The sequence below is a fragment of the Babylonia areolata genome, chromosome 2 (assembly GCF_041734735.1).
Source record: "Babylonia areolata isolate BAREFJ2019XMU chromosome 2, ASM4173473v1, whole genome shotgun sequence".
In the NCBI taxonomy this organism is placed as follows: domain Eukaryota; kingdom Metazoa; phylum Mollusca; class Gastropoda; order Neogastropoda; family Buccinidae; genus Babylonia; species Babylonia areolata.
The window spans coordinates 51,865,239-51,892,313 of NC_134877.1; the positions used below are offsets into that span (position 1 = coordinate 51,865,239).

Sequence of the window (27,075 nt, forward strand, 5' to 3'; positions counted from 1 at the left end):
TGACTGATCCAGGCCACCTTTCTCTTTCCACCAGAAAAAGATTTGCTCGGTTTTGCCCAAATGTGTATTTCCATCTTTGGTGATGAATGTTCATATTTCTAAAGGAATACACAAAGATGAAGTAACATGTACGTCAATGCATACCAGGAAAAAAGAACAGAATACCAATGTTTCAACATTTTAATCTGTGACTCCCAAAAGTTACAAGTAAAACATTTGCTGTTGACAATTCAATGGCTAAACCTCCTATAAAACTTCGTAAAATTAACCCCAATTCTCCTCCCCCTAAAAATTGAAAAGAAAAAAAAAAGAAGCATAATTCGTATGCTGCCAAATGAAGTGAAAAATATTACTTAGCCTGAGCATCTTGGTTATCAATGGCAAATTTTCAGTCTAAAAGATTAAAAAACATTTTCTTTTGAAAGGCACATTTATCTGGATCTTAAATCTTTATAAAGTCTAATTGTGAAATATTCTCACATGGAGTGCTTGGTTTTGTTTGTTTTGGTTCTTTTTGAGGGGGCCAGGAGTGAAAAGAGAAAGAAATGACAGATAGCACTAATATGGGTTCTGGCAAGGCTCATGTGGCTAACATTTGACATTGCTGCTTATTGACCAGCAGAACACATCGGGCCAAACTGGGACTGCTCAACAAAAGAATTTATTCTCCAGGAAAATACCCACAATCAGCAAAACCCTTGCCTTCATTGAACATTCTTAACAGTGAAGGGTGGGGAGAGAGTTCTTAGAGTTTAGGGTCTGCCCTGCTCTCAACAACTTGTTTTCCATCCTCCCCTTACTCATATATACACATAGCTGTATATACACACAGCTGTATTTACAATATCAACAAGTGACTGTCCAATGAAAATATACATTTGAAGAACAATGTAAACAAGCTGGCCAGAGTTAACTTTACAAGTCTGACGTGTTGGGACACCGGTTCCTGTCTATGCACATGTTCATGACCCTGATGCTCATCTTTCTTCCAAAGAGAACTTTGTGGATGTCTTCACTTTGCCTTCTGCAGCTTTCCCAGTCGCCTTCGTTTTTGTGCCGGTTCTGGTTCTGGTTCTGGTTCAGCATTGACTGCCTTCGTTTGCTCCTCGTCTGAATTATCAGGGTTCCTGTTCTCGGCATCGCTGCCTACCTCTGATGTCTGCAGACACACACAGACACAGATTATCAACTTTTAACTGCAATTGAACTGCTAGCTGAACACCAATAAGTTAGCAGTACTCATGCAATTCCTGAACACTGACAGGGGAAAAAAAAAAGTAGTACAGGAACCTTTCACTGAATCCCATGAGAAGAAATTAATACCTACTTCAATTCTGTGATGATCAGGGTTGTCTAAACATACTAAAAAGCAGAGGAATGTGACAAAAATTGCCCAGCTATTTCCAAAGAATGAATAGAAATGGAAGATTTCCAAAGTTTATAACTTAAACCCTTGGACATGTTATGTGGTCAATGCGTCAGACCAATGTAATGACATCATGCATAACATCATTTCAACTGCTGAAATGTGGTTTGGTCCCACTGATCAACGATGCAAAACACCCTCTTCTTTGAACTGTTTCAAGACACTGAGGTGTCCTTGTTTTGTACAGGGTTCACAAGGGCATGGTGAAACAATGGTGAATTTCCAGCATACAGCGGGTATGCAGCCATCATGAGCACCACACATAAGCAAAAGGTGTTTTCTTGATGTGCACTTCCATTTTTTTTACAATGAAAAACCAGAGCTGTCGTTTATAGACCACAGAATAACTGTAAAGTTTGGAGTGAAATATACATTTTTCACATCTGTTTTTCAAGCTGCTCATGTGCACCTGTGCCTGCATGAAAGGCCAGCCGCAGACTGTATGCAGCCTGCAAAATTTTTTTTATCATCCTTTGATTTTTTTAAAACATTTTATGAAAACATGCTTTTATGAATGGTTCTTTTTGTGAACTGAGTATGTTGGTCTCACTGACCTGCTCATCTTCCTGTGGGGCATCTCCAGCAGCAGTTGGACCTTCAGGCTCCTCCTCCTCATCAGGTTCGTCCTCGTCCGATGACACCTGCAGAGTCTCCTGCACAATGTTCACGTTGATCCGGAAATCCCTGGATGTGCTGGTCTTGATGTTCTCCATCAGGTTCACCTGAGTTTAACAGAATCCACAATGTCTACAGATTTTTCATTCTTTGCCAGTTGACCAGACAGACTTATAGATAATGATCTGAGTTAAGACCAAGCTGCCGACATTGGGAGCCAACAAAGAAATACAACTCTTTAGGCAAAAACCTTGGTGATATTAATTGCCCAACTAAAGCCTGTGCATTTTTCAGAGCATTTCCAGTCCCCCCCCCCCCCCCCCCCCCCCCCACACACACACTCTCCAAAGAAACCCCCCAGCTCAAATCAGATATAATTAATATTTCTTGTATTTTTGTTTTTGTTGTTGTCACAACAGGTATCTCGGTGTGAAATTCAGGCTGCTCTCCCTGGGGAAAGCACATAAACTCCTATGCTTTATTTTTTTCCCTTCTGCCAGGCACAATCCTTTTGTTACCATGGGCTCTTTTACATGCACTACATGCATGCTGCACAAGGGATCATGGTTAGACATCTTATCTGAAAGATTATCACCCATATCTCCATTCAAGGACCAGTGGAGGGGGAAGTAAAAATCCCAGTCTGTATATGTGAACTGAACCCAGGGGCACTTGCTTCCTGTGTCAGGAACATTACCACCAGGTCACTGCTCCAATAATAAAATGTAATTAGGAAACACACACACACAAAACACAAAGAGTGAAATCCACTGCTGTATACCTTGGCCTTCTTGCTAAGTTTGACGAGGTGTCGCTCCACTTCTTCAATGGAAAAGATGAGGTTGGGTATCATCTTGTCGTGCTTACCTCCCTTCTGTAACATCAATGACTGCATGCTGACCATGAAAAGGGTGCACTCAAAGAACTGAATCACCTTTTATAATTTCATAAGATTAGCATGTGTCGTTATCAACAAGTATGATTTACAAGCAATGGGGGTCTCCTTTAACAGTTTTATAATTTAGAATATCAGCTATATGTTCACATACAAATTAACATAAATGAACAAATTTTACAATGTACTTCAATAAAACAAAAACCAAAAAAAAAAACCCAAACCCCCCATCAACCAACTCATCAGATTGTATCACCAATTTGCCCTCCTTTTATGTACATCAGTAAGGAATCAAAATGACAGATCTCATATGTATAAGGGTTAAGTTAAAGGTCCTATAGTCTTTCACGGCCATCAGAACAATCAATTCATAACAAATGTCTAGGGTTTGGCAAAGGAAGGTGAGGCCCAATCCTCTTCCCCCCGCCATTTTAACCTTCTCAAACCGAAGTCCAGTAATCCATTCAAGCCCGGGTGGATCAGGACATATGAAGTAAAGTGCCTCTCCCAAGGACGCATCACCAGGTGGAAAAGGGTGCCAGAACCCTGATCACTGGTGAACACTCAATCAGAAGGCCCTCAACATCCACCAGATTCTGCACTGCCGCCTCATAATGTATTTCTTAAATGTCACAGACAATATACTGACCTTGTAAAGATTGTCACTGTGTCATGTTCCAAGGCCTGACTAAGCGCGTTGGGTTACGCTGCTGGTCAGGCATCTGCTCGGCAGATGTGGTGTAGCGTATATGGATTTGTCGGAACACAGTGATGCCTCCTTGAGCTACTGAAACTGAAACTGTGTCATGTGAAATTTGTCATAAGCCAAAATAAGTTGGACTTCTACTGATGGATCAGCTGCAATAATGTCTTCATGTGACTGTTCACACACAAAAGTTTTCTCATGAATAAAACTAGTTCAGAGTTCTTCTCAAATCTCACTAGTTGGTGTTTTTTTTTCTTGAAAAGAATAAAACAGTTGTGTGAGTGAACTATCTTTGTCAATTTACAAATTTGCCCCAAATCCTGATTTTTTTTTTTTTAATTTTTTTTTTTAACACCTTTGCAACTTTTCACTTCTTCACCAATGTGTTCCATGTTTTTAGTTAATCTATGATTTCAAAAGGTCGTTTTTTTCTCATAAAACAGCTAGATCTGCACTGATCTCTTCTTACTGGTGGTGCCTTTGGCTTTGTAGCTTTCTGTGAAGCTTTCTGTGGCTTCTTTTTCTTCTTCAGGTCCTTCTGCTGTTCATGCTCCAGTTGTTCACTCTCTACTGTCTGAAAGAGAAACAAAGAGATGCATCAGGGTTCTCTATTGCTGTGATGCATAATTTCACTTAATGCACCAATACATAACGCGGAATATAGTTTGGTCAATCATTTCGAATGGTTTTATTTCACTCATTTGTTAATGATATATGAAGTTTAGAAGCTGTACAAAATATATTCAAAGTCAAACTGTATATTCAGAATCAATATTTCTAACAAGCGCAGTTCTTCAGAAAGAATTCACTGCACACACACACACACGTACAGAGTTCACAACCACCCGATGGTAGATGGAGAGATCAAACGAAAAAAAAAAAAAGTTTAACATAAAGACTTGCTTGAAAATGGTTTTGGATTTTGTTTAAGCCACAACTAAGATATCCACATTATACAAATTTCAAAATAAACTGGACCATTCAAAGGCCTGACCAGTGTTTAGGGTTTATGCTTTGGTCAGGACTATATATATATATATACACATATGATGTAGGCTATACAGATCAGTTCACATGCTTTGACACCTTGAAACTGAAGACCATCCAGACAAGACACAATAAACAGAGGTTGCATACCTGCACGAAGGTGATGAAGTTGTAAATGTGTGGTGTCAGCTGCATGCCCATCAGTTTCACCAGCTTCTCAAAGCGAGAACTCATGTGACCAGAGTGTGTTGCATACAAGTGCAGGTACTGAAACACAGTTATGACAAGTATGAGAGGAAGATTTAAGGACTAGATCAAATATTCAAGGATTAAATAAAATCAAAATGTTTTGCTTCCTTACTTTACACATTAAGTGGATAAATTGACTAAGTAATAACAATTTAGACTGACCAAGAAATAGTGCCCATAAGTTCAGCAAGAAATAGCACAACGAGGATATCAAACGTTCTGATGAGACAATGATAAAATGGAAGCTACTATTCATTCATATATAACAGAAAAAAAATAAGAAAAGAAAAACAATTCCAGACACCGCAATGAAACTGACACCTTAAAGAAAACAGAAAAGAAAAAGAGCAGTTCCCTTTCCCACCCTGAGGGGAAAAAAACAACCTGGCACAAAGACAACAACAAACAAGAGAGGCAAGGCCTTCAAGACTCACTTGTGATACACTTAAAAAAAAAAAATCCAAGCTTTTTATGTATTGAGTATAATTTCAAAATGTAATGTTTAAGATGAGAAAGATCAGTTTAAAGCAAATTAAGTCCCCTAGCATTAATTACAGAGTAATTTCCCTTTTTTACTATCTGCACCAAAACGTTTGCAAAATAAATAAAACTTCCATGCTTAGCAAAAGAAGTTCCTGTTTGAACCAAAAATGATAATAATGACTGCTCTTGTTGTTGGGTCAGAATATCAGATCAAAATGCCAAGTTTAGAGAATACCAAAAATATAAATATAACAGTAAATGCAGTTTGCATATAATTAGGCTTCATTTTTTATTTTTTGTGCCCATCCCAGAGGTGCAATATTGTTTTAAACAAGATGACTGGAAAGAACTGAATTTTTCCTATTTTTATACCTAATTTGATGTCAACTGACAAAGTATTTGCAGAGAAAATGTCAATGTTAAAGTTTACCATGGACACACAGACAGACAGACAGACACACACACAGACACACAGACAACCGAACACCGGGTTAAAACATAGGCTCACTTTGTTTACACAAGTGAGTCAGAACCCCCACAATACCACAGCAACAACTACAACAAAAAAACAACAACAAAAAACAAACAACACCAACAACAACCTGAAATATATCAAAACCCCTTAAGTATACAACAAACACACTCAAATGACACATTCACAAAACACCATAGCCCTCTCCTTTGCCCCCAAACTGAACGACTCATACATTTGACCAGATAGAAATACTGTGAAGTTTAAAACTTGATCATACAAAATAAAAATACAATAAAACAAGAGCAAACACACACAGAGAAAAAACCAACCAACCAAACCTAGTCCTCTCCTTTTTGCCTCCACAGCAACTCACTACTCACATATTTGACCAGACTGAGAATGGTGGAGTAAAACTTGGTCATAGACTTGAACATGGCGGCCACACAGGGGCCTGGCGGTACTGCGGACTGGGATATTTCATGAAAGCCGGACACCAGCACTGCTAGGCGACTGCATACCAGCTTCTCAAACCCTTCTTGCTGGGTAGGCCCAACTTCTGAGGATTAATCATGTAAAGAACAACAACAAAATTGATTTCTTTTCAATCTGTTCAATGTCTGAAGATGTTCTTCATATTCTGTAGTTAATAACCCATTGTCTGGGTTCCCAACATAGGCATATGAATGTGCTAAAAAAAGAAGAAAAAAAAAGGATTAATGTTTGAAAACGTTCTTCACATTCTGTACTTGTTGAGCATTGTAAGGGAATAGGTTTGTATATGTAGGTACGTAAGAAAATAACAATATAAAATTGAATTATTTTCAAACTGTTTAATGTTTGTTTGAAGACATTTTTCATATTCTATGCTTGTAAATCCTTATGTGGGAATAGGGTTCTTGATGTATGCAAATGAATGTGTACAGAACAGCAAAAAAATTGATTTTTTTTCAAACTGCTCAATGTTTGAAGATATTTTTCAGTCTGTACTTGTAAATCTATGTAAAGAACAACATACAATTAAAATCCTTTCAAATTATTCATTACTTCAATATTTGAATATGTTTTTCACATTCTGTATTTGTAAAGGGAACAGGGTTCTCAATGTAGGCACGTAAATATGAAAAGAACAAAAAACTTAATTCTTTTCAAACTGTTTAATGTTTTGTTGAAGATGTTCTTGAGATTCTGTACTTGTTAACGATTAATCATATGGGAATAGGGTTTTTTGACAAGGGCACATCAGCATGAAAAGAACAACATAAAGTTGGATTATTTTCAAACTGTTCAATGCTCAGTTGAAGATGTTCTTCACATTCTTTACTTGGTAGCCCATTGTATGGGAATAGGATTCTTGATGTGGGCACATAATTTCGCAAGTGTGTGACATATATTTACTTTTAGTGCTATGTTGGATTGAGTGTCAACCAACTGTCAATTCCCTAAATGGTGAGGTCAAAGGATTTAAGAAACACTTGAAGCAGTGAGTATGTGTGTGTGTGTGTGTGTGTGCAAGTCCATGTATGTGCACACACACATACAGAGTGAGTGTCTGTGAATGTTTGTGAGTGTATGTATGTGTGCATATGTGGTCGTGCTTGAGCATGTGAGCATGTGAGTATCAACTGATTTTAAGAATTAATGAGTATTCATCTGTCTGGGGTTGGCAGGCAAACAGCAACATGATTTGATGTGTAAATCAGAATAAGTACCAACGGACCTTTTACAAAAAGCAAGGAAAAAAAAACCCACACCAACAAAACCATCACAAAATCTGACCTTCGCTCATGACGTGGGGGGTGGAGTCTGTCTTCATGCGGGAGAGGACCCACTCCGTGTCGTCCAGGTCCTGGTCCACCAACGGCAGCAGCAGCATGACCACGTGGGGTGCTGCTGTCCTGGTGGTGATCAGGGAGAAGTGAGTTCGGTCCTCCACTTCCACGTCCTGCCCTCACACACCATGGACTTCACAGCATTCAGATATCCAAAGTGTGCCGACATGTCCATATCATAATGCTACACCATACAGGTGTTGGAAAAAAAAAAAAAAAAAATAAAGGTACACTTCCTGAAGTATATTCTACTGTGTAATGCTTCACTGGTTATCAATGAAATCTGATTTTGTGTTTTTGCATTTTTGATGACTTTATGTGGAACTGGATTACATGTGTTTTTCTTGAGAAATATAACCTTCACTGCAAGGGAGGAAAAAAATATATATATAGGGAGTGGACATGCCTGACCTTAGCATAAACCCTACATGCTTTTCAGTAACCGGCTTCATACATATAATGAACATGTACACGCCATGTCATTACTGTTTCAGTTTTGAAGGAAAAACAACTTCACATACACAGAAACAGTGCAGCATGAGCATACAGGACGTCTTTACCAAGAAGCAAATTTGTCACCAATATCCATATCAGTTCAGGAAATGGAACATGGATAATCAGAAAATAACAGCTTTTAAGTAAAAAGAAAAACAGAGAGAGAAAGAGACTGACAAAAAAATTTGCCTGTCTGAAACTCCCCATCTGAGATTTGGATAGACAGATGGACAGAGAGACAGAGACACAGAAAGAAAAAGAAAAAAAGAAAGAGTGTGAGACTGACAGACAGAACTCCTTACCTGTTCAACGTCCCCTAACTGACTGTGCAGATCCTGCATGACATCTCTCAGCAGCTGAGGAAAATGCTTCATCTGCACCGACAGCTTCAGCAGACAGCCCAGCAACAGCTTGCTGGTGTTCACATCCTCTGTGAGCACAAACAGCACACGTTCCAGGTCAAAGGTCCCCATAGCCTTTTATAGACATCAGGGCAGCGACTCCAACATCCACTTGTTTTTTGTTGTTGTTTTTATTTGGTCCCAACAAGGGCTTTTACTTGTAAGATCGTGTTTAAGAGACAAAGAGAATGAAAAACACAGAAAACTGTTGTGGCATTGTTCATTCACACATCCCTGCGCACCACTACATGGTGCAAACACATTCAATAAATGTACCACACTCGCAAAACAATGAAGTAAATAAAAATAGAAGCAAGGGGGCATGGGGAGGAGGGGAAGGAGGTGGGGAGGAGGGGAGGAAGGGATGGGCTTCAAATAATGACATGATTCACATGAAATCAGATAGAAATTAAAAGCATATCAAGGACATAAAAAAAATTCAAGGCACACATGAACATTTCCGCATATGACAGGGTATAAATCATAATATAACCTTCACAATAAAATGTAACTGTCTTTGTCCCTCTATCTCTCATACATGCACAAACATATACACTGAATCACAAACTTCATTAAACATAATACATTTAAATTACTTCAATAAATTTCACCAACCCACTCACACAGACAGCCACCAAAACACTCCCCAACTTTAACTGAAAGACAGACAGAGAGAGAGAGAGAGAGAGAGAGAGAGAGAGAGAGAGGGAAGATGAGAGAGAGAAAAAGAGAAAGAGAAAGACGCAGGGAGAAGGGAGACAGAAAGAGGGGGAGAGGTGGGGGCAGGAGGGGGTGTGGGGGGCTGGATTATACATCAGAGTAAGAATACAATACCGAACATTAAAGATATAGCCACATGATGAACAGAATGTGACAAGAATGGTGTCAACATCAATTCTCCACCAAATGGTTTTATTACAAAAATCCACTCAAAGAAACCTTTTGACTCCATTTGCTTCCTTTTGGATCCTCATTTCTGTTATCAAAAGCAACACATTTTGACAAATAAAATAAGTTTTTCTATTGTATTTACATATACTTGACCTTGCACATTTCTCACGCATTGCGGGTTCTGGCAACATTAATGTGAACCCCATCACCAACATTTTTCTGTGTGTTAGATCTATATTTGTGTATTTATATTTGTATTTATTTTTATCACAACAGATTTCTCTGTGTGAAATTCAGGCTGCTCTCCCCAGGGAGAGCGAACTGTATCATGACAAAATATCACAACACTATTACCAACATTTACTTACAAAGGACTTGTAGATACTGTTTTTCTTATACCACCACAGATAGAAAACTTAATTTTGTCTTTTTTTGTATTCATGTGTGCAGTTTTTTTTTTTCTGTATGTCTGTTTTATCATCAAAAAAGTCATATGACCATCATTAACATTCATTTACAAATGACTTGAATGCACTCTGTCCTTATCTTATACTTTCACTGATCAAAGTCTTACTTTATTTATAAAAACAAAAACAAAAAAAGAATTTTTTCATATATGTGGGTAATTTTTCTTCTTCTTTGATACATTTATTTGGGTGTAAAAAATCTTTTATGTATGTCCTAGACTTTTTATTTATTTGTTTTTTTTCTCTTCTTTTATGTATCTCCTAAGCTTGCTTTATTTTGTATGTGTGTTTATTCATCTGCTGTTCTTTTTCTACATAACCATTGTATTATGAAAAAAAAAAGTTACTAAATTCTTTTTTTTTTTTTTTAAGACTTCGTTTATTTTGCTTTTTTGTATGTGTGTGTGTGTGTGTGTGTGTGTGTGTGTGTGTGTGTGTGTGTGTGTATTTCTTGCTCTTTTCTGTATGTCTATTGTATTAAAAAAAGAAAAAGAAAAAGAATAAAAAAAAATAAAATAAAATAAATGTGTAAAAAGTCCCAACAGGAAACTGACCCACGTTGCCATCCTCACACAGCTTGCAGATCCAGGTGTACACCTGCTCGTACTGGGGCCCGGCAGGGGTCAGGTGGGCGGTCAGCAGACTGACGACCGTCATCAGGTTCCCCACATCCTTCAGGTGACGCTGGTCCTCGTCCGCCGACAGCACCGTACTCACCAGGCGCTGTGAAGGACACGTTGATTAACCAGTTCAGTGCCAGAGAATTTTGTAAAAAAAATGTGTTCTCCCCTTGCCAGGGAATTTTGAGGATTCAGGGGTAATAATTCACAAAAAATTCTAGCACAAAAGCTGTGGGTAATACAGAAAGAAAGTAAACGTTTTTGTGCAGAAAAATGAGTGTAGATTCTGCTTCTGGGCTCCCTTACCCAATTAGGTTGATTGTAGATAACTGTTCAGGCATGTAAAGTCAAGATAATGATTTTTGTGCAACAAAAAAGTCTATTTCCACCTCTACATAATAACATCCATAAAGAAAAGAAACAAAATACAGCAAGAAATAGCATGCCTATTGTCAGATTATACCTGCAGAAGAAATGAAAACAGGCTATAAGTTTATAAAAACAAATCACAGCTTGTGCAGACATGTAAGTAAATCACTGTCCCGACAATGACAAAGGTGGGTAAAGTCAACGTAAAAGATCAATCAAGGTCTCAGAAACTGAGCTGGCAAGCTTTTTGACAGCTGAGAGCATTTGGGAGTGAGAGAGTGAAGTTCTTTGATGACATTCACTCCTTTCAAGTTGCACGTGGGCCGATTAAAGTTGTCTGTTGTACACCCAGCTTGCCACCTCTTCAAACAAGTCAACCATCTGATTCAGCGAAAAAAAAGAGTGAAAAACAAAAAGCACACGTTTCGTGACCAGTGCAGGTGCCACCCTGCATTTTGTGAAAATTTTGGAGCATTAGCGGTTGCTGATCCTACAGTCTGCATTGAAATGTGAGCACACTCATTCCTAAAAGCCATGCCCCCTTCATGAACTCTGGCTGACATTCGACCTATCGTCTTACATCACTCCTCTCCCTCTCTTCCCCTTCTTCCAACACTCGCTGCTCGTATTCTGTCAGTCATAGCCACTTGTTCAAAAAAAGCTGTCTGATTGGAGAGATGGACTGAATTACCATAAAATAGGGCTGTCAGTTTCGTCACTGTCATTGTCAATCACCTTCGTTTTCAAACCAATCATCAGACAAGAGAGATCCTTCTCCATTGCGAAATCTGTCCACAACCACAAGCAGAGCTTTCAGAATTGTGTAAATCTGCTGACTGAGACAATCTGCTTTACTGGACACAGTTTTCAAGGCATTGTTTTGCACATGATGCAACCCCCTTTCCTACGCGTATCACGTGGTCAGTTAGCAAATTATTATCTGGTAGAAAGGGGTCTTCTACCTGATGAATGTTCACTTAAATAGTATTTTTATAATCCAGACACATCAAACTAACTGTCTAGAGTCTGTTTATGTGAATTGAACGAAACTCCAATGAAGGAAAAATCAGAACATACGTAGGACGTCAGTGGACGTCTTATAGGCTCTATGGCAATATTTTTTGTAGGACGTCAGCTGACGTCTTATAGGCACTCTACTGGTTAACAGGCTAGTCATTCGGATGAGATGATATGCGCAAAGAGCGCTCTTTGTGCACATATAAAGAACCCCATGGCAACAAAAGGATTGTCCCTGGCAAAATTCTATTGAAAAATCCACTCTGATATAATTATATGAGCATATCTGTGCATGACTGAAGTCTGACTGAACAGACTAGTAACAGGATGAGATGATAAACTGAGGTCCACGTGTGCAGCAATGCTCTTAGCCTGCATGTAAAAAAATCCCCATGGCAACAAACAGGTTGTCACTGGCATGATTTTGTTATCAAATACACTCTAAGCATATAATATGAGCATGTTTGCCCATGACTGAAACCTGACTGAATGGCACAGGAAACGAATGATGAGCACATAAAGGCAACCAGTTGGTTCTACTGTAGTAGGCAGCCTGCTGTTGTGCAGATGACTCCAGCGCTTAAAGTTTGGTCTCTGACTGGAGATATGCACTATATATGTACCAATAATGATAACAGTAATGTTGTTACTACTGGGCAACGTTGGTGTGATTTCCACTTTCTAATAATAATAATACAAATAATGCAGATTGATGTTCACACCTCCCACGCATGAAGCTCATGACAGTTACGACTGAGTTAACATACAGGAATCAAGTACACCATACTCAAACAAGTGTGTACACACACAAACATACAAACACACACGCAACTAGCAGTAGGCAGGAAGCACATCAGTCAATAAGATAAAAAGGAAAATGGAAGAGGAGTGTTTGAGAGACAACAAACATAAAAAAAACAAAACCCCGAAAAACAAACCCACATGCTACATATAGCAAACAAAACAAACTACACCAGCTAATTAAATTTACAGAACCATACACATACAAAATCACTCACTCATGCTATTGCACACACAAAAACCACACAACAAAACTTACACAAGTATTATAAAAATGGATAAAAATTTTAAAACACATACACACATACACACCCAATCACAAGCAGTTATACATAATACCAGAGAAAAAAGGTAAACACATGTTTTTTAAAACTTTCCAACAACCTAAAAAAGGTATTTGAAGATCACAAGTCAAGGACCAAGGCAGTTAACCACGTCAGGGGGAAATAAACAACTGGCAATACCTTTATACACAACCTACCCGATGTACTGAGGGGCACCTTACCTGAAACCTCTTGATGTGCTCATGTATATCAGGGTGTTCTTCATCGGATTTAACTGCAACAGGAAGAAAAGGCATTCCTATGAACAGCCACAAAAAGCGCGGATGACAATCAAAAACAACAACACCTCACATATGCACTTTTCCCCCAACTTTTGAGTACTTTGAAAAGAAGCTGCTCCAAGGAACTGGTACGTAAAAATAAAGGACTGGTCCTGATGATACCAAAGTTCTGCACAGCAATAGGATTTCATTAACTCACTCGCTGCCATTGTCCGCACATGCGGACATCGTCGGAGAAAGCGTTGGATGCCAATGTCCGCGTATGCGGACTTGGATTTTAAAAAGTCGTACTGTCGGAGTGACGCGTTGGATGCGAAAATCAAAAGCAGATGTGATATCTTACGTCACCTCTGGTCAGCTTTTCATTCACACACGCTGCGTGTGTGTCGCGATAAGCTCAACCGCAGTTGATAACAAAGCGTGCCCCCTGTCAGCTTTGTAAGTTGTTTGACAAGATGGCGTCACGGCGAAGTGTTCAACACGGTCGGAGAGGTGAAATGTTACTCAGCGTCGAAGATGCTTTGGAAATGATCCAAACTGAAGGCTCTGATGTCGAAGGAGATAATGTTGATTCTTCGGACAGTGAATTTGAACCAGATCCCGATGAACTAGAAATAGATTCGGCCGCTGAAGAGAGTGTTTACAATGGAGAGGAAAGTGAGGAACATGTGCCAGCAGATGAGACAGACACAGACGACGAAACCACTGAGGAAACGGACGATTTTGCAAGTGTTTTCACCAGTGATTGGACTGACAATTTTTCCTTTTTCCCTCTTGCACATCCCTTCACTGGCATACCAGTTTGTCAGCCGGTTGAGTTTTTTTCTTTGTTTTTTGATTTTCATTATGTAGAGACAATATTTTTTTGTATGTGTGAATTTCAACTTTCTTCACCACCTGTTCATACTTCATTGCATGCACTAGGTCTTCAGTTCCTCAAATAGTGTTAGAATGTGATGTGGAACATGTTGGTGTACCTTTCTGATGGGTGCAAAAATGCTAAAAAAATACACAAAATATGGATACCGCGATCAACATCAAGATGGTGAGTAAATACTTTGATTTTTTGCACACATATGGAACAACATTCCTTGCATACATATACTAAATATCAATTGTCTGGGTGTTTATTTGTTTTTTTTACATTTTTTTCCCCATCCTATACAAACCCTGGGTTTTCAGGGATTGGCAAGGGCACAAACTCGTGGCATGGAGTGAGTTAAACAGCTTAGTCTTTTGTGAAGTACTATAACTCTGAACCTAGAAGATAAGGCTGCACTGGCTCTCAGTGCTGCAGCCTTGGGGGCTAGCTGGCCTTTGAGGACAAGTCCAAAACAGACTGTCCAATCGCCCTCTTGGCATGGACAGCAGGGATGTAACAAGGGCAAGACACTCTCCACTATAATGACATTTTAGCCCATATAGTTGGAACAGCAGTTGCCTCCTCAGCTGTTCTGATGGTCACAGTCTGACATGACTGGCTGTTACATACAGTGCAACAAAGCATGTTTTACATGGAAAGGCATTACAAAAACTGAAATATTAGCAACATCACAGGACGTACAGAGTGCCAGCAGGCACTGTATGATGGCATCATGGCCACGGTGTGAGGCCAGGGTGAAGACATGGACCAGCCCGTCTAGACAGGGGCCCACCATCTTCCTCTTCCTCTCCCGCCCCTCCCCTGCCAGCTGGTTCTCCATGTAGTGGTTCAGGAACAGTCTGGGACAGACAGAACAACACTCACATCGTCATAGTTCATGTAGTGGCTCAGGAACAGACTGGGACACACAGTACAACACTCACATCGTCATAGTTCATGTAGTGGCTCAGGAACAGACTGCGACACACAGTACAACACTCACATTGTCATAGTTCATGTAGCAGCTCAGGAACAGCCTGGGATACATAGTACAACACTCACATCGTCACAGTTCATGTAGCGGCTCAGGAATAGACTGCGAGACACAGTACAACACTCACATCGTCATAGTTCATGTAGTGGCTCAGGAACAGCTTGGGACACACAGTACAACACTCACATCATGTAGTGGCTCAGCAACAGACTGGGACACACAGTACAACATTCACATCGTCATAGTTCATGTAGCGGCTCAGGAATAGACTGGGACACACAGTAAAACACTCACATCGTCATAGTTCATGTAGTGGCTCAGGAATAGACTGGGACACACAGTACAACACTCACATCGTCATAGTTCATGTAGTGGCTCAGGAACAGACTGCGACACACAGTACAACACTCACATCGTCATAGTTCATGTAGTGGCTCAGGAACAGACTGCGACACACAGTACAACACTCACATCGTCATAGTTCATGTAGTGGCTCAGGAACAGCTTGGGACACACAGTACAACACTCACATCGTCACAGTTCATGTAGTGGCTCAGGAACAGACTGGGACACACAGTACAACACTCACATCATGTAGTGGCTCAGCAACAGACTGGGACACACAGTACAACATTCACATCGTCATAGTTCATGTAGCGGCTCAGGAATAGACTGGGACACACAGTAAAACACTCACATCATCATAGTTCATGTAATGGCTCAGGAACAGACTGGGACACACAGTACAACACTCACATCGTCATAGTTCATGTAGTGGCTCAGGAACAGACTGGGACACACAGTACAACACTTACATTGTCATAGTTCATGTAGTGGCTCAGGAACAGACTGGGACACACAGTACAACACTCACATCGTCATAGTTCATGTAGTGGCTCAGGAACAGCTTGGGACACACAGTACAACACTCACATCGTCATAGTTCATGTAGTGGCTCAGGAACAGACTGGGACACACAGTACAACACTCACATCGTCATAGTTCATGTAGTGGCTCAGGAACAGCTTGGGACACACAGTACAACACTCACATCGTCACAGTTCATGTAGTGGCTCAGCAACAGACTGGGACACACAGTACAACACTCACATCATCATAGTTCATGTAATGGCTAAGGAACAGCTTGGGACACACAGTACAACACTCACATCATGTAGTGGCTCAGCAACAGACTGCGACACACAGTACAACACTCACATTGTCATAGTTCATGTAGTGGCTCAGGAACAGACTGGGACACACAGTACAACACTCACATCGTCACAGTTCATGTAGTGGCTCAGGAATAGACTGGGACACACAGTACAACACTCACATCGTCATAGTTCATGTAGTGGCTCAGGAACAGCCTGGGACACACAGTACAACACTCACATTGCCATTTGTAAAACCACGAATGGTTCTCCATGTAGTGGCTTAGGAAAACCTGAGACAACGAAATACTTACGTCCACACATGTCGTTTATCACATTTACAAATACAAGAGAGGCAAGGCCTTCAATGCCCAAGTGTGACACCCATTTAATCCATCAAAGGAAAAAAAAAACTAGAATAAAATGAGCGAAGCAGTTCATCTGGCAAAAAGACACACACACACAATCACATTGATGTGGCCTTGACCTTTGTACTTTGATTTAAAATAAAAATCACTATACCATGTTTAGTGAAACAGGATGAAACACTAAAGTTCTGTCATACTTCTGCTACTTTTTTTTACACACCATTTTGTGACCCTGACCTTGTCTCCTTTGTTCTCACTACAGTCAATCACTTCACCAAATTTGATGAAGATTATGCACAAGACCTTTCCTCTGTTTCATGTAGAAACTTTTTCCTATCAGTATCACATGTCATGTTGTGAACTTCAGCTTCAACCTCTGATTCTGAATTTGATTCTGAATTTCTTTAAGGATCATACTGAACCCACGACAAGTTTGATTAAAACTGGATGTAAGATACAGTATCTATCAAGCTTTTCTTTTCTGTTTTAGCAAATTACCACCCTGGCCCCTTTGACCTTTCACCCTGCTTGCCATATCATCATAAAGGAAATCACTTCAAAGCTCTTATTCATACCTACCGTCCTACCAAGTCTGGCTCCGGTGCAACTTGTAACTGAGGAAATACCAGTGTTTAAGTTCACCATGGAAACACACAGACACAGGGTTTTTTATACAGACTCACTTTATTTACGCAAATGCATCAACAACGAAATCCTAAGAACAGAACTGAGCACAGAAAAGGCGATAAAACAGAAGGTGACAGTCAAGTCAATAAAACTGACAAATGGAGAAAGTCTGTAAAAAAGAGAAAAAACAACAACAACAAAACAAAACAAAACAAAAAAAAAAAAAAAGTCCCTTTTGATTTAACTCACTTTGATAAGAAGCTGTCAACATTTTGGGTCACAGATCTTTCTTCATGGTGCCCGCATTTCAGGAGCACACGATCTATTCTCAATTTCAGCGAAGGAAAAATCTAAGCAATAATTCAGACAGAAACACACAGAGGATCACCACTCACCTGCCCAAAGTGCAGCAGTGGGTGAACAGTTTCTCTGAACCACAGTTAGCACCGTCACACGTGCCCTTGTCCACCACCTGCTGAAGCTTTTGAATCGCCACGGCAACCACATGGCCACCAAAGTCCTCGCTCCCTCTCAACACCTCCACACCTTCCCGACGGTCTGGACTCTCGTCACTGTTTAGATGAAAGATTAAGTGCTATATAAATACCTTTAATTGCTAAACGATTATTCTGATTATTATCTATGGGGAGTTTGCACCATATAAGTACAATAATTATATCATTATCATCAGGATAAAACTAGGACCTTTTTTAGGGGGAGTGTTTGTATGGGAAACAGGGGGGGGGAAGGGTGGGGGCTTACTGTTTTGCACAATACTTTATGTGTGTGTGTGTGTGTGTGTGTGTGTGTGTGTGTGTGTGTGTGTGTGAACAAGTGGTGAGTTCTTTGATTTGGGTCTGCACACAAGATTCAGTGCAGAATAAATTAAAAAAAAAAAAAATTAATCATGATTATTTCTATCACCACTTCCGTCGCCTGATGAACAGACCTGAACAAGGCCTCCAGCATGCGGACCACACAGGGAAGGGAGAGAAGACTGTTGGGCGTCTTGGTGTTGCTGCTGCTGGCTGGTCTCCCCTTCTTGCCGCCGCCTCCACTGGCTTTGTCCCTCAGCACGTCGCTGAGCGCTTTGTACTTGCCAAACAGCTCCACCACTTGTTCGCTGCTTCTGGCACTGATGAGGAATGAAAAGGGTTAAAGGTCCCATAGCCCTTTATGGCCATAAGGGAGTGGGAGTGGGGGTGAATTCATATTCACCATCTATGGTCTCAGCACAAGGAAGGCAGGGCCCAATCCTCTCTCCTTTTCACTGTTTTAACTCTCTCCATACGAACGGCGAAAGGGACGACGTTAACAGCGTTTCTCCACAATTACCATCATCAAAATATTGCAAGCGGAAGGCTCTTATACTGAAGAGGTGAATGTTGACAAAGAATACCACAATTCTGACGATGGAAGCTTAAGGTTGGGTCATTCAGACACCCACTGGACGTCCGAGGGGTCTGTGTAGAGGACAAGAGAGGACTGGCCGTACTGAGTGGGTTAACCATCCCCGATCGTAGTTGGGTACCCAGTCATAGGTGGGTGTTGTATGAAAAATCAAGGTAAAGTGCCTTTCCCCTAGGACACAACAAGAAGCCGACATGGGGCTTTGAGTCCCAATCACTGGTACACACTGGATCACAAATCAAACGCCTTGCCGATTTCTGCCGCACCTCCTGATGGTGCATAAGAGATGGGAGAAAGAAGAAAATAACAAAAAAAACATTGGGATTGTTAGCCCATGATTTCTCGCAATCCCACGCTTTCTCTCACTTTTGAGAGAAATCGTGGAAAGTTCCACTGATTTTCATCCAAAAATTTCCTTTGTCATCGGGGTAGGGTTCTGGTCTTTTCCCAACACAACTCTCAGTGATAAATGGGAGGGAGGGAGAGAGAGGGAGAGAGAGAAAGAGAGAGAGAGAGAGAGAGAGAGAGACTGGCAGGGGAACGGCCATGCATTCTCACAGTTCCATACTTTTTCATAAAGTGAGAGAAAGTGTGGGGGCACCACCCCTGATTTATGTCAAAGACAGAAAAAGCGTGGGTTAACAGGGAGTATAGACAATGAGAGTCTGCAGAAAACAATTTCCAGGGGACCAGAGGAATTTGCTGTTTGTATCAGTCAATGAAGATCAGAAAATCCCAAGAAACAGAAGACATTTGGTTGAGAACGCAAAAATTTGCTTCTGTTAACAAGACAGCATAATCCACATCCATGTTTGATATTGAATTCATTCACCTCCTTATGTGCCAACATATATAACAATGAACTCTGCATAATGATTTCTCACACACTTATGTATCTAATTTCTGAGTGATGAAGATGAAAGTGTTCCATGTATCACTGTATCATATTACTTTTTATTACAGGGCAGATTCCTGTGTGTGAATGCTGGGCTGCTCTCCCTGTGGAGAGTGCAACACCAATTTTTGACTCACTTGTGTAAACCAAGTGAGTCTATGTTTTAACCCGGTGTTCGGTTGTCTGTGTGTGTGTGTGTGTGTGTGTCTGTGTGTCCGTGGTAAACTTTAACATTGCCATTTTCTCTGCAAATACTTTGTCAGCTGACACCAAATTAGACATAAAAATAGGAAAAATTCAGTTCTTTCCAGTCATCTTGTTTAAAACAATATTGTACCTCTGGGATGGGCAAAAAAAAATTAAAAAAGAAGCCTAATTATATGCAAACTGCATTTACTGCTATATTTATATTTTTTTTTATTATCTGAACTTGGCACTTTGATCTGATATTCTGACCCAACAACAAGAGCAGTCATTATTATCATTTTTGGTTCAAACAGGAACTTCTTTTGCTAAGCATGGAAGTTTTATTTATTTTGCAAAAGTTTTGGTGCAGATAGTAAAAAAGGGAAACTACTCTGTAATTAATGCTAGGGGACTTAATTCGCTTTAAACTGATCTTTCTCATGTTAAACATTACATTTTGAAATTATACTCAATATATAAAAAGCTTGGATTTTTTTAAAAGTGTATCACAAGTGAGTCTTGAAGGCCTTGCCTCTCTTGTTTTTTTCTTTTCTGTCTGCAAGTATATTTGCTTCACCATCACTTCCTAGCTGGGGTGCATCACCAAAAGACCCCCTGTTAGCCCATGACTTCTTGTAATCCCACAAATTCTCTCACTTTGAGAGAAATCGAGGGGGGGTGGGGGGCAGTGCCAAGTGAGATTGTGTGGTTAAAGTGAGAGATAAGTGTGGTCAAAGTGAGAGAAATTGTGGGATTGCTCCACTCTATGTACCTGTAATCTCCAGCCAGGAAGTTGTGCTCCATAAGCACCTCATAGACCCCCAGGAGAAGGATGGCGAAGATGTTGTTTCTGACGCCCACACTGTTGGCAGTGGAGAAATCGGCTGCCTTGTCCTGCCCAACAAATCACTTCTACATCACAACCCACCACATACACATTAAATCTGTGAAGACATTGTTCCTGACGCCCACACTGTTGGCAGTGGAGAAATGCGCTGCCTTGTCCTGCCCAACAAATCACTTCTACATCACAACCCACCACATACACATCAAATCTGTGAAGACATTGTTCCTGACGCCCACACTGTTGGCAGTGGAGAAATCTGCTGCCTTGTCCTGCCCAACAGATCACTTCTACATCACAACCCACCACATACACATCAAATCTGTGAAGACATTGTTCCTGACACCCACACTGTTGGCAGTGGAGAAATCTGCTGCCTTGTCCTGCCCAACAAATCACTTCTACATCACAACCCACCACATACACATCAAATCTGTGAAGACATTGTTCCTGACACCCACACTGTTGGCAGTGGAGAAATCGGCTGCCTTGTCCTGCCCAACAAATCACTTCATCAACATCACTTTGGATTTCAATATGAATAAAAAAAAAAAAAAAGAAAGAAAAAAAAGCAGCAGCTGATTTTCAAAATCAGTTATAAGATTACTGTAAGCAGGGCTTGCGAAGACAACCCTGTAAGGTACAGTGCAAGCAAGGAGAAGGACAGACAAGACAAAAAAATATACTTACATAACCACCAAACCTACATCACAACCACCCACATACACACCAAATCTGCAACACAACCACCCACATACACACCAAATCTGCAACACAACCACCCACATACACATCATATCTCCACAACCACCCACATACACACCAAACCTACATCACAACCACCCACATACACACCAAACCTACATCACAACCACCCACATACACACCAAACCTACGTCACAACCACCCACATACACACCAAACCTACATCACAACCACCCACATACACACCAAATCTCCACAACCACCCACATACACACCAAATCTACAGCACAACCACCCACATACACACCAAATCTACAGCACAACCACCCAACACACAAATAACCACACTCACCAACTCAAAGTCCTCCATGTCGGCCTGAAGTATGCGAGTGGTCAGGGAGTTCAGCATGTCTTCCAGCCCCGACATGCCCGACCCAGACCCGCCTTCTCCAGCGTCATCGTCTTCGTCGGCCTCTTCGTTGTTGTTGTCATCGTCGCCGTCGACGTTCTGCAGCCGGATCATCTTCACTCTGTGCACACACTGCTGGATGCAGGAGAGCAGGTGAGCCTGAAAGACAGGAACTGTGACATGTTTCTCAGGGCAAGGTGACATGTTTCTCAGGGCAAGGGGAACTGCAACACATTTCTCTGGGCAAGGGAAACTGCGACACGTTTCTCAAAGCAAGGGGAACTGTGACACGTTTCTCAGGGCAAGGGGAACTGTGACATATTTCTCAGGGCAAGGGGAACTGTGACATATTTCTCAGGGCAAGGGGAACTGTGACATTTTCCAGGGCAAGGGGAACTGTGACACTTTTCTCAGGGCAAGGGGAAGAGCAACAGTTTGAAGGAGGTAGGAAAGTGTTCGGACTGATCAATAAATGCTACACCACATTGGCTGTTTTAAAAAACAAAAGAAAGAAAGAAAAAAAAAAAACAAAAGAAAGGGAACACATGCCTGACCTCTGCATAAACCCAACCATGCTGCCTTGAAGAGAATTTGAAACAGAGACTGGATAATGTCTACTGTTTGCTTTCTTGACAGGTAGCTCACATGTAATTGCACATTGTGTGTGTATGTGTGCGTGTCCACAGCAGACAACCTTTTGGAAGCAATACAAGGAATCCTGGCAGTGGGCATGGGCACTGACCCATTCCTGAGATAGTAGGGATCATATTTTGATACTGAGAGGAATGTTTCCTGCACCTTTGTGATCACACCAAAAGCAAAGCAACACCTTTCTTTTGAAATTCTAATACTTTTTTTTTCCCCCCTTTCCTTTCTTTCTTCCGTTGTTTCAGTTTCAGTTTCACTTTCTCAAGGAGGCGTCACTGCGTTCGGACAAATCCATACACGCTACACCACATCTGTTGAGCAGATGCCTGACCAGCAGCATAACCCAACGCGCTTAGTCAGGCCTTGAGTGCATGCTTACATATTTGTGTACCTATGAAAGTGGATTTCATTTTACGTAATTTCGCCAGAGGAAAACACTCTCGTTGCCATGGGTTCTTTTTCAGTGCGCCAAGTGCGTGCTGCACACGGGACCTCGGTTTATCGTCTCATCTGAAAGACTAGACGCTCAGTTTGATTTTCCAGTCAAACTTAGGAGAAAGGGTGAGAGCGGGATTCGAACCCACACCCTCACGGACTCTCTGTATTGGCAGCTGAGCGTCTTAACCATTCTGCCACCTTCCTCCATAAAAAGTCCTAACGGCAGATTCGAACCCCGCGTGTTCGGGTGAGAAGAAACTGTCTTACCCATTACACTATCGTGGCTCCGTTGTACATTTCAAAGTATTTCTGCGGTAGACAGTGACATGTTGAGTATCTTTGTCTGTATTTAGACACAGTCATTTCATCAGATACACTGGTAGTAGTGACACAACAGCAGTGGTCCTCAACATGACCGTTTGATATGCCACTATTTTCCCTGGTTTGCTGCCACATCGCCTGACTTTTACTACTTGACACCATTTTGGTGAAAAGAAATGGCACTATGCAATAGACAGAATACAGTTTGATGGTTGAAAAACATAGACTGGTGTTGGAACCAGCGCCTAGATTTAACTTTCCATGGAATGCAAGGATTTTTTTTTTTCTGAGTTTCACATTCCAGAAATAAGAAGCAGAAAATCATAATTTCGCAGTCAGAATTGGAATCTGGAAAAATTCCTGAAAATTCGTAATGATTGGAAGTTATGCATGTATGCACGTGCATGTTTCTTATTGGAGATCATGTGGTGTGAACTGCTAACATCTCTATCTGCAATGAACCCATAATCTGAATCTGAAAGCTTGTAATCAAGGAGCCAGAAATGAGCGTCATGTGTCGTGTCAATCATGTTTCTTTTGAGGACAGTGTGTCACCATACCAGAGGCTCGGCAAGGTAGACGTTTTCACCACTGGCGGTAATGCAGAGTTCCAGTTTCAATGGGGGCACAGTGTCCTCATCCGACTCATAGTATTTCTTCATCTGTGGATACAAAACACAGTGTCTTCTTCGGCAAAGATACATGGAATGGAACTGAAATAATCATCATGGAGCCTAAAAGAGAGATAGGATCGGAAAGAAAACAGATGAGATGGAAAAAGAGGAAGGGAAGAGAGATGAGATCTGGGTGGTGGGGGTGAGGGTGGGGTGCGGGGTTTGGAGACGAGTGAAAGAAGAAGAGACATACTGAGACAAAGACAGGGAAAACCAAGAGAGAGAAAAAAAATCTCAAACCAATAAATGATTAAATCAGAAGTTGTTCACTAATCTTTTATCACAATAAAAAACACAAAACAATTTCATCCTTGATACAAAAGGAGACAGCTCACATAACCAACCTGTCATTACTGCTACACTTTAATTTTGCACAGGAATGGACATTTCACTTAAAACTATTAATCAGAATCAAATTTTGTATATTTTGGTTTCTCACCACCTTCCCCAGCAAAACTGGTACAGGAAAAAAATTTAAATCTAGACAAATCATGCTACAGACACAAACACAATCTAGACCAAAACTTACATCCTTGCACGCAACAAACACCATTTCTTTGAAGTGATTCCCCCAGATTCAAGATTTAATTAACCCATGACTCATTTTGGGGCATGGAGGATTTTAGAAAACAACATAATTGAGAACACAATGATGTCATAGCATTCATATCCATTTTGGTAAAATGATGATTAACATTTCTTCATCTGCATGAAGTTTTAAAAAAATTTACAGACCTGACAGAACCTTTTTGCAAGCAGGAAATATTTTACAAAAAGAGTAAACAGACTTTCAACATGAACTGATTGATATATATACATATATACATACATATCTATCTGTCTGTCTGTCTGTCTATCTATCTATCTATCTATCTATCTATCTATCTATCTATCTATCTATCTATCTATCTATCTATCTATCTATCTATCTATCTATCTATCTATCTATCTATCTATCTCTCTCTCTCTCTCTCTCTCTCTCTCTCTATCTATATATATATATATATATATCAGGTAACAACTGTTTACCAATTTCAGAAAAATCTGGATACACCATGATAAAATAGAAGTCATCACCGACACCGTTCATGTCACATTTTTCAAAATTTTTTTTTTTTTTTTTAAAACAAATAAGGTATTCACCTAGAATTCTGTTTACCTGTTTGTGCAGCATGTCCATGATGCGTGCCTTTAGTTGTGTATTACGACTCAGCACATCCACCAGACCCTGTTAGTTAGACATCAGAAAATGACAGGTGTGTGTGTGAGTGTGCATCCATGATTGTGCATCTATGTATGTGTGCCAGAGTGTGCACATGCATGTATGTTTGAGTGTGCACATGTGTGTGTGTGTGTGTGTGTGTTTGCTAGAGTGTGAGTGTGTGTGTTAGAGTGTGCACATGTGTGTGATAGTACTGAGTGTGTAGAGTGTGGTGTTGATGGTGTGTGCAGACAGGTGTTTGTGGTGTGTGCAGACAGGTGTTGATGGTGTCACAGGTGTTGATGGTGTCACAGGTGTTGATGGTGTGTGCAGACAGGTGTTTGTGGTGTGCGTGTACAGACAGGTGTTTGTGGTGTGTGCAGACAGGTGCTGATGATGTGTGCAGACTGGTGTTTGTGGTGTGGTGTTGCATGCAGACAGGTGAATGTGCATTTATGTGTGTGTGCCAGAGAGTGAGTCAGATAAAAGGAGACAGGTGAGGAGAGAGGTGTACCTGATACAGGTGAAGCCTGATGTCTGCCTGCTGGGACAGACACCTTTTCAGGATGCCCAGTATCTCCAGGCACAGCGCCTCGTTGCTGGCACGGTTGTACTGTCGGTGGATGTCCACCGGTACCTGCAGCCACACCACTCAGATACATGCATGCACATTCGTTCATACAGTTTCATTTTTCATCTTCTCAAGGAGGCGTCACTGCGTTCGGACAAAAAGTCCATACACGCTACACCACATCTGCTTTCCAGATGCCTGACCAGCAGCGTAACCCAACATGCTTGGTCAGGCCTTCAATGCGTTCATATATATTTGTGTACCTATCCAATTTTATTTCTTCAACAGAATTTTACCAGAGGACAACCCTTTTGTTGCCATGGGTTCCTTTCCAGTGCGCCAAGTGTGTGCTGCACACAGGACCTCGGTTTATGGTCTCATCTGAATGACTAGACGCTCAGTTTGATTTTTCCAGTCAAACAAGGGAGAAAAAGTGAGAGCAGGAATCATACCCAGACCCCCATTGGCACTGTACTGGGAGATGAGCCTCTTAACCATTCTGCCAACTTCCTCCACATTCATATAAAGCACAACAAACAACACACACACACACGCAGGCATGCTCAGACTAGGCCATCAGTTCCTTTTATGTTTCTTTTGCAACAATTTCTTTTTGCAAAGTGTTTGTTACATAAACAAAAATCCTTTGCTTCTGACACCTGTATTTGATATATTTCTGCTGAGAATACGCACATAAATACACTGTATGTGGACTTTATTAGAGGGGTGCAGAGAGGAGAGAATACAGGCAAACAAGATGGCAATGCTTGGTGAGGAGAATCTAGCCTAAGTGACCACACCAGGGCTGAAAAACTGAAAGTACTAATCCCATATAGTCACGGAAAAAAAAAAGAAAAAAAGGGGGTGGGGGGATGGGGGGTGTTAAGAAATTAGGCATAAGTAGTCACATTCAAGCATAAAAACCTAGGAAACGCCTCTGATATTGACCATTCCAACAATCATTCACAAGAAGACTAAAAAGAAATCTAACCAAAACATATACATCATTATACAAAATTATATAGAATTACAGGCATATAGAACTAAGACTTGCCAAGGGGTACCTCACATATCCTAAGCACAAAAAACAATACATCATCATAAGAGCACCCTATCATCAAGTCCAGAAGAAGACACAAAAATATTCAAGGCTTTTTAGAAGAAAAAAAATATGTGATTGGACCAGCAAGGCAGAAAATTAGAATGGAAGAGATGACAGAAAGAGAACGGAAAAGCCAAGAGAAAAGAGGAATTTCTAGCACAAATTTTCCAGAAGATGGAGATACTGTTTACACTGAAAGAGCCCCCAGTATCCCAACAGGAGGGACAGGGGGAGGAGAAGTATCAGTTTCTCAAGGAGGTGTCAATGTGCTCGGACAAATCCATATAAACTACACCACATCCCCTTGGCAGATGCCCAACCAGCAGCATTACCCAACATGTCCTGTCAGGTCTTGAGTGTGTGCATACATATCTG

General features: G+C 40.8%; 1 protein-coding gene across 3 annotated transcripts in view; it reads right to left on the minus strand.

The window, feature by feature from the left end:
* Positions 1–172: 172 nt before the first annotated feature.
* LOC143274839 (Fanconi anemia group I protein-like) overlaps positions 173–27,075 on the minus strand; it is a 46,702-nt gene continuing 19,799 nt past the window's right edge. For all 3 annotated transcript variants that reach the window (XM_076578791.1, XM_076578806.1, XM_076578799.1), the window contains exons 16-33: positions 25,542–25,664; positions 24,986–25,054; positions 23,713–23,814; positions 21,689–21,904; positions 20,560–20,681; positions 18,246–18,431; positions 17,692–17,868; positions 14,856–15,013; positions 13,232–13,284; positions 10,474–10,642; positions 8,463–8,590; positions 7,613–7,778; positions 6,217–6,392; positions 4,780–4,896; positions 4,112–4,216; positions 2,823–2,915; positions 1,981–2,148; positions 173–1,159 (exon numbers count right to left, since the gene is read on the minus strand). In XM_076578791.1, coding sequence (XP_076434906.1) covers positions 1,013–1,159; positions 1,981–2,148; positions 2,823–2,915; positions 4,112–4,216; positions 4,780–4,896; positions 6,217–6,392; positions 7,613–7,778; positions 8,463–8,590; positions 10,474–10,642; positions 13,232–13,284; positions 14,856–15,013; positions 17,692–17,868; positions 18,246–18,431; positions 20,560–20,681; positions 21,689–21,904; positions 23,713–23,814; positions 24,986–25,054; positions 25,542–25,664 — 2,475 coding nt within the window. In that variant the 3' untranslated portion in view covers positions 173–1,012. The remainder of the gene's footprint in view (positions 1,160–1,980; positions 2,149–2,822; positions 2,916–4,111; positions 4,217–4,779; positions 4,897–6,216; positions 6,393–7,612; positions 7,779–8,462; positions 8,591–10,473; positions 10,643–13,231; positions 13,285–14,855; positions 15,014–17,691; positions 17,869–18,245; positions 18,432–20,559; positions 20,682–21,688; positions 21,905–23,712; positions 23,815–24,985; positions 25,055–25,541; positions 25,665–27,075) is intronic.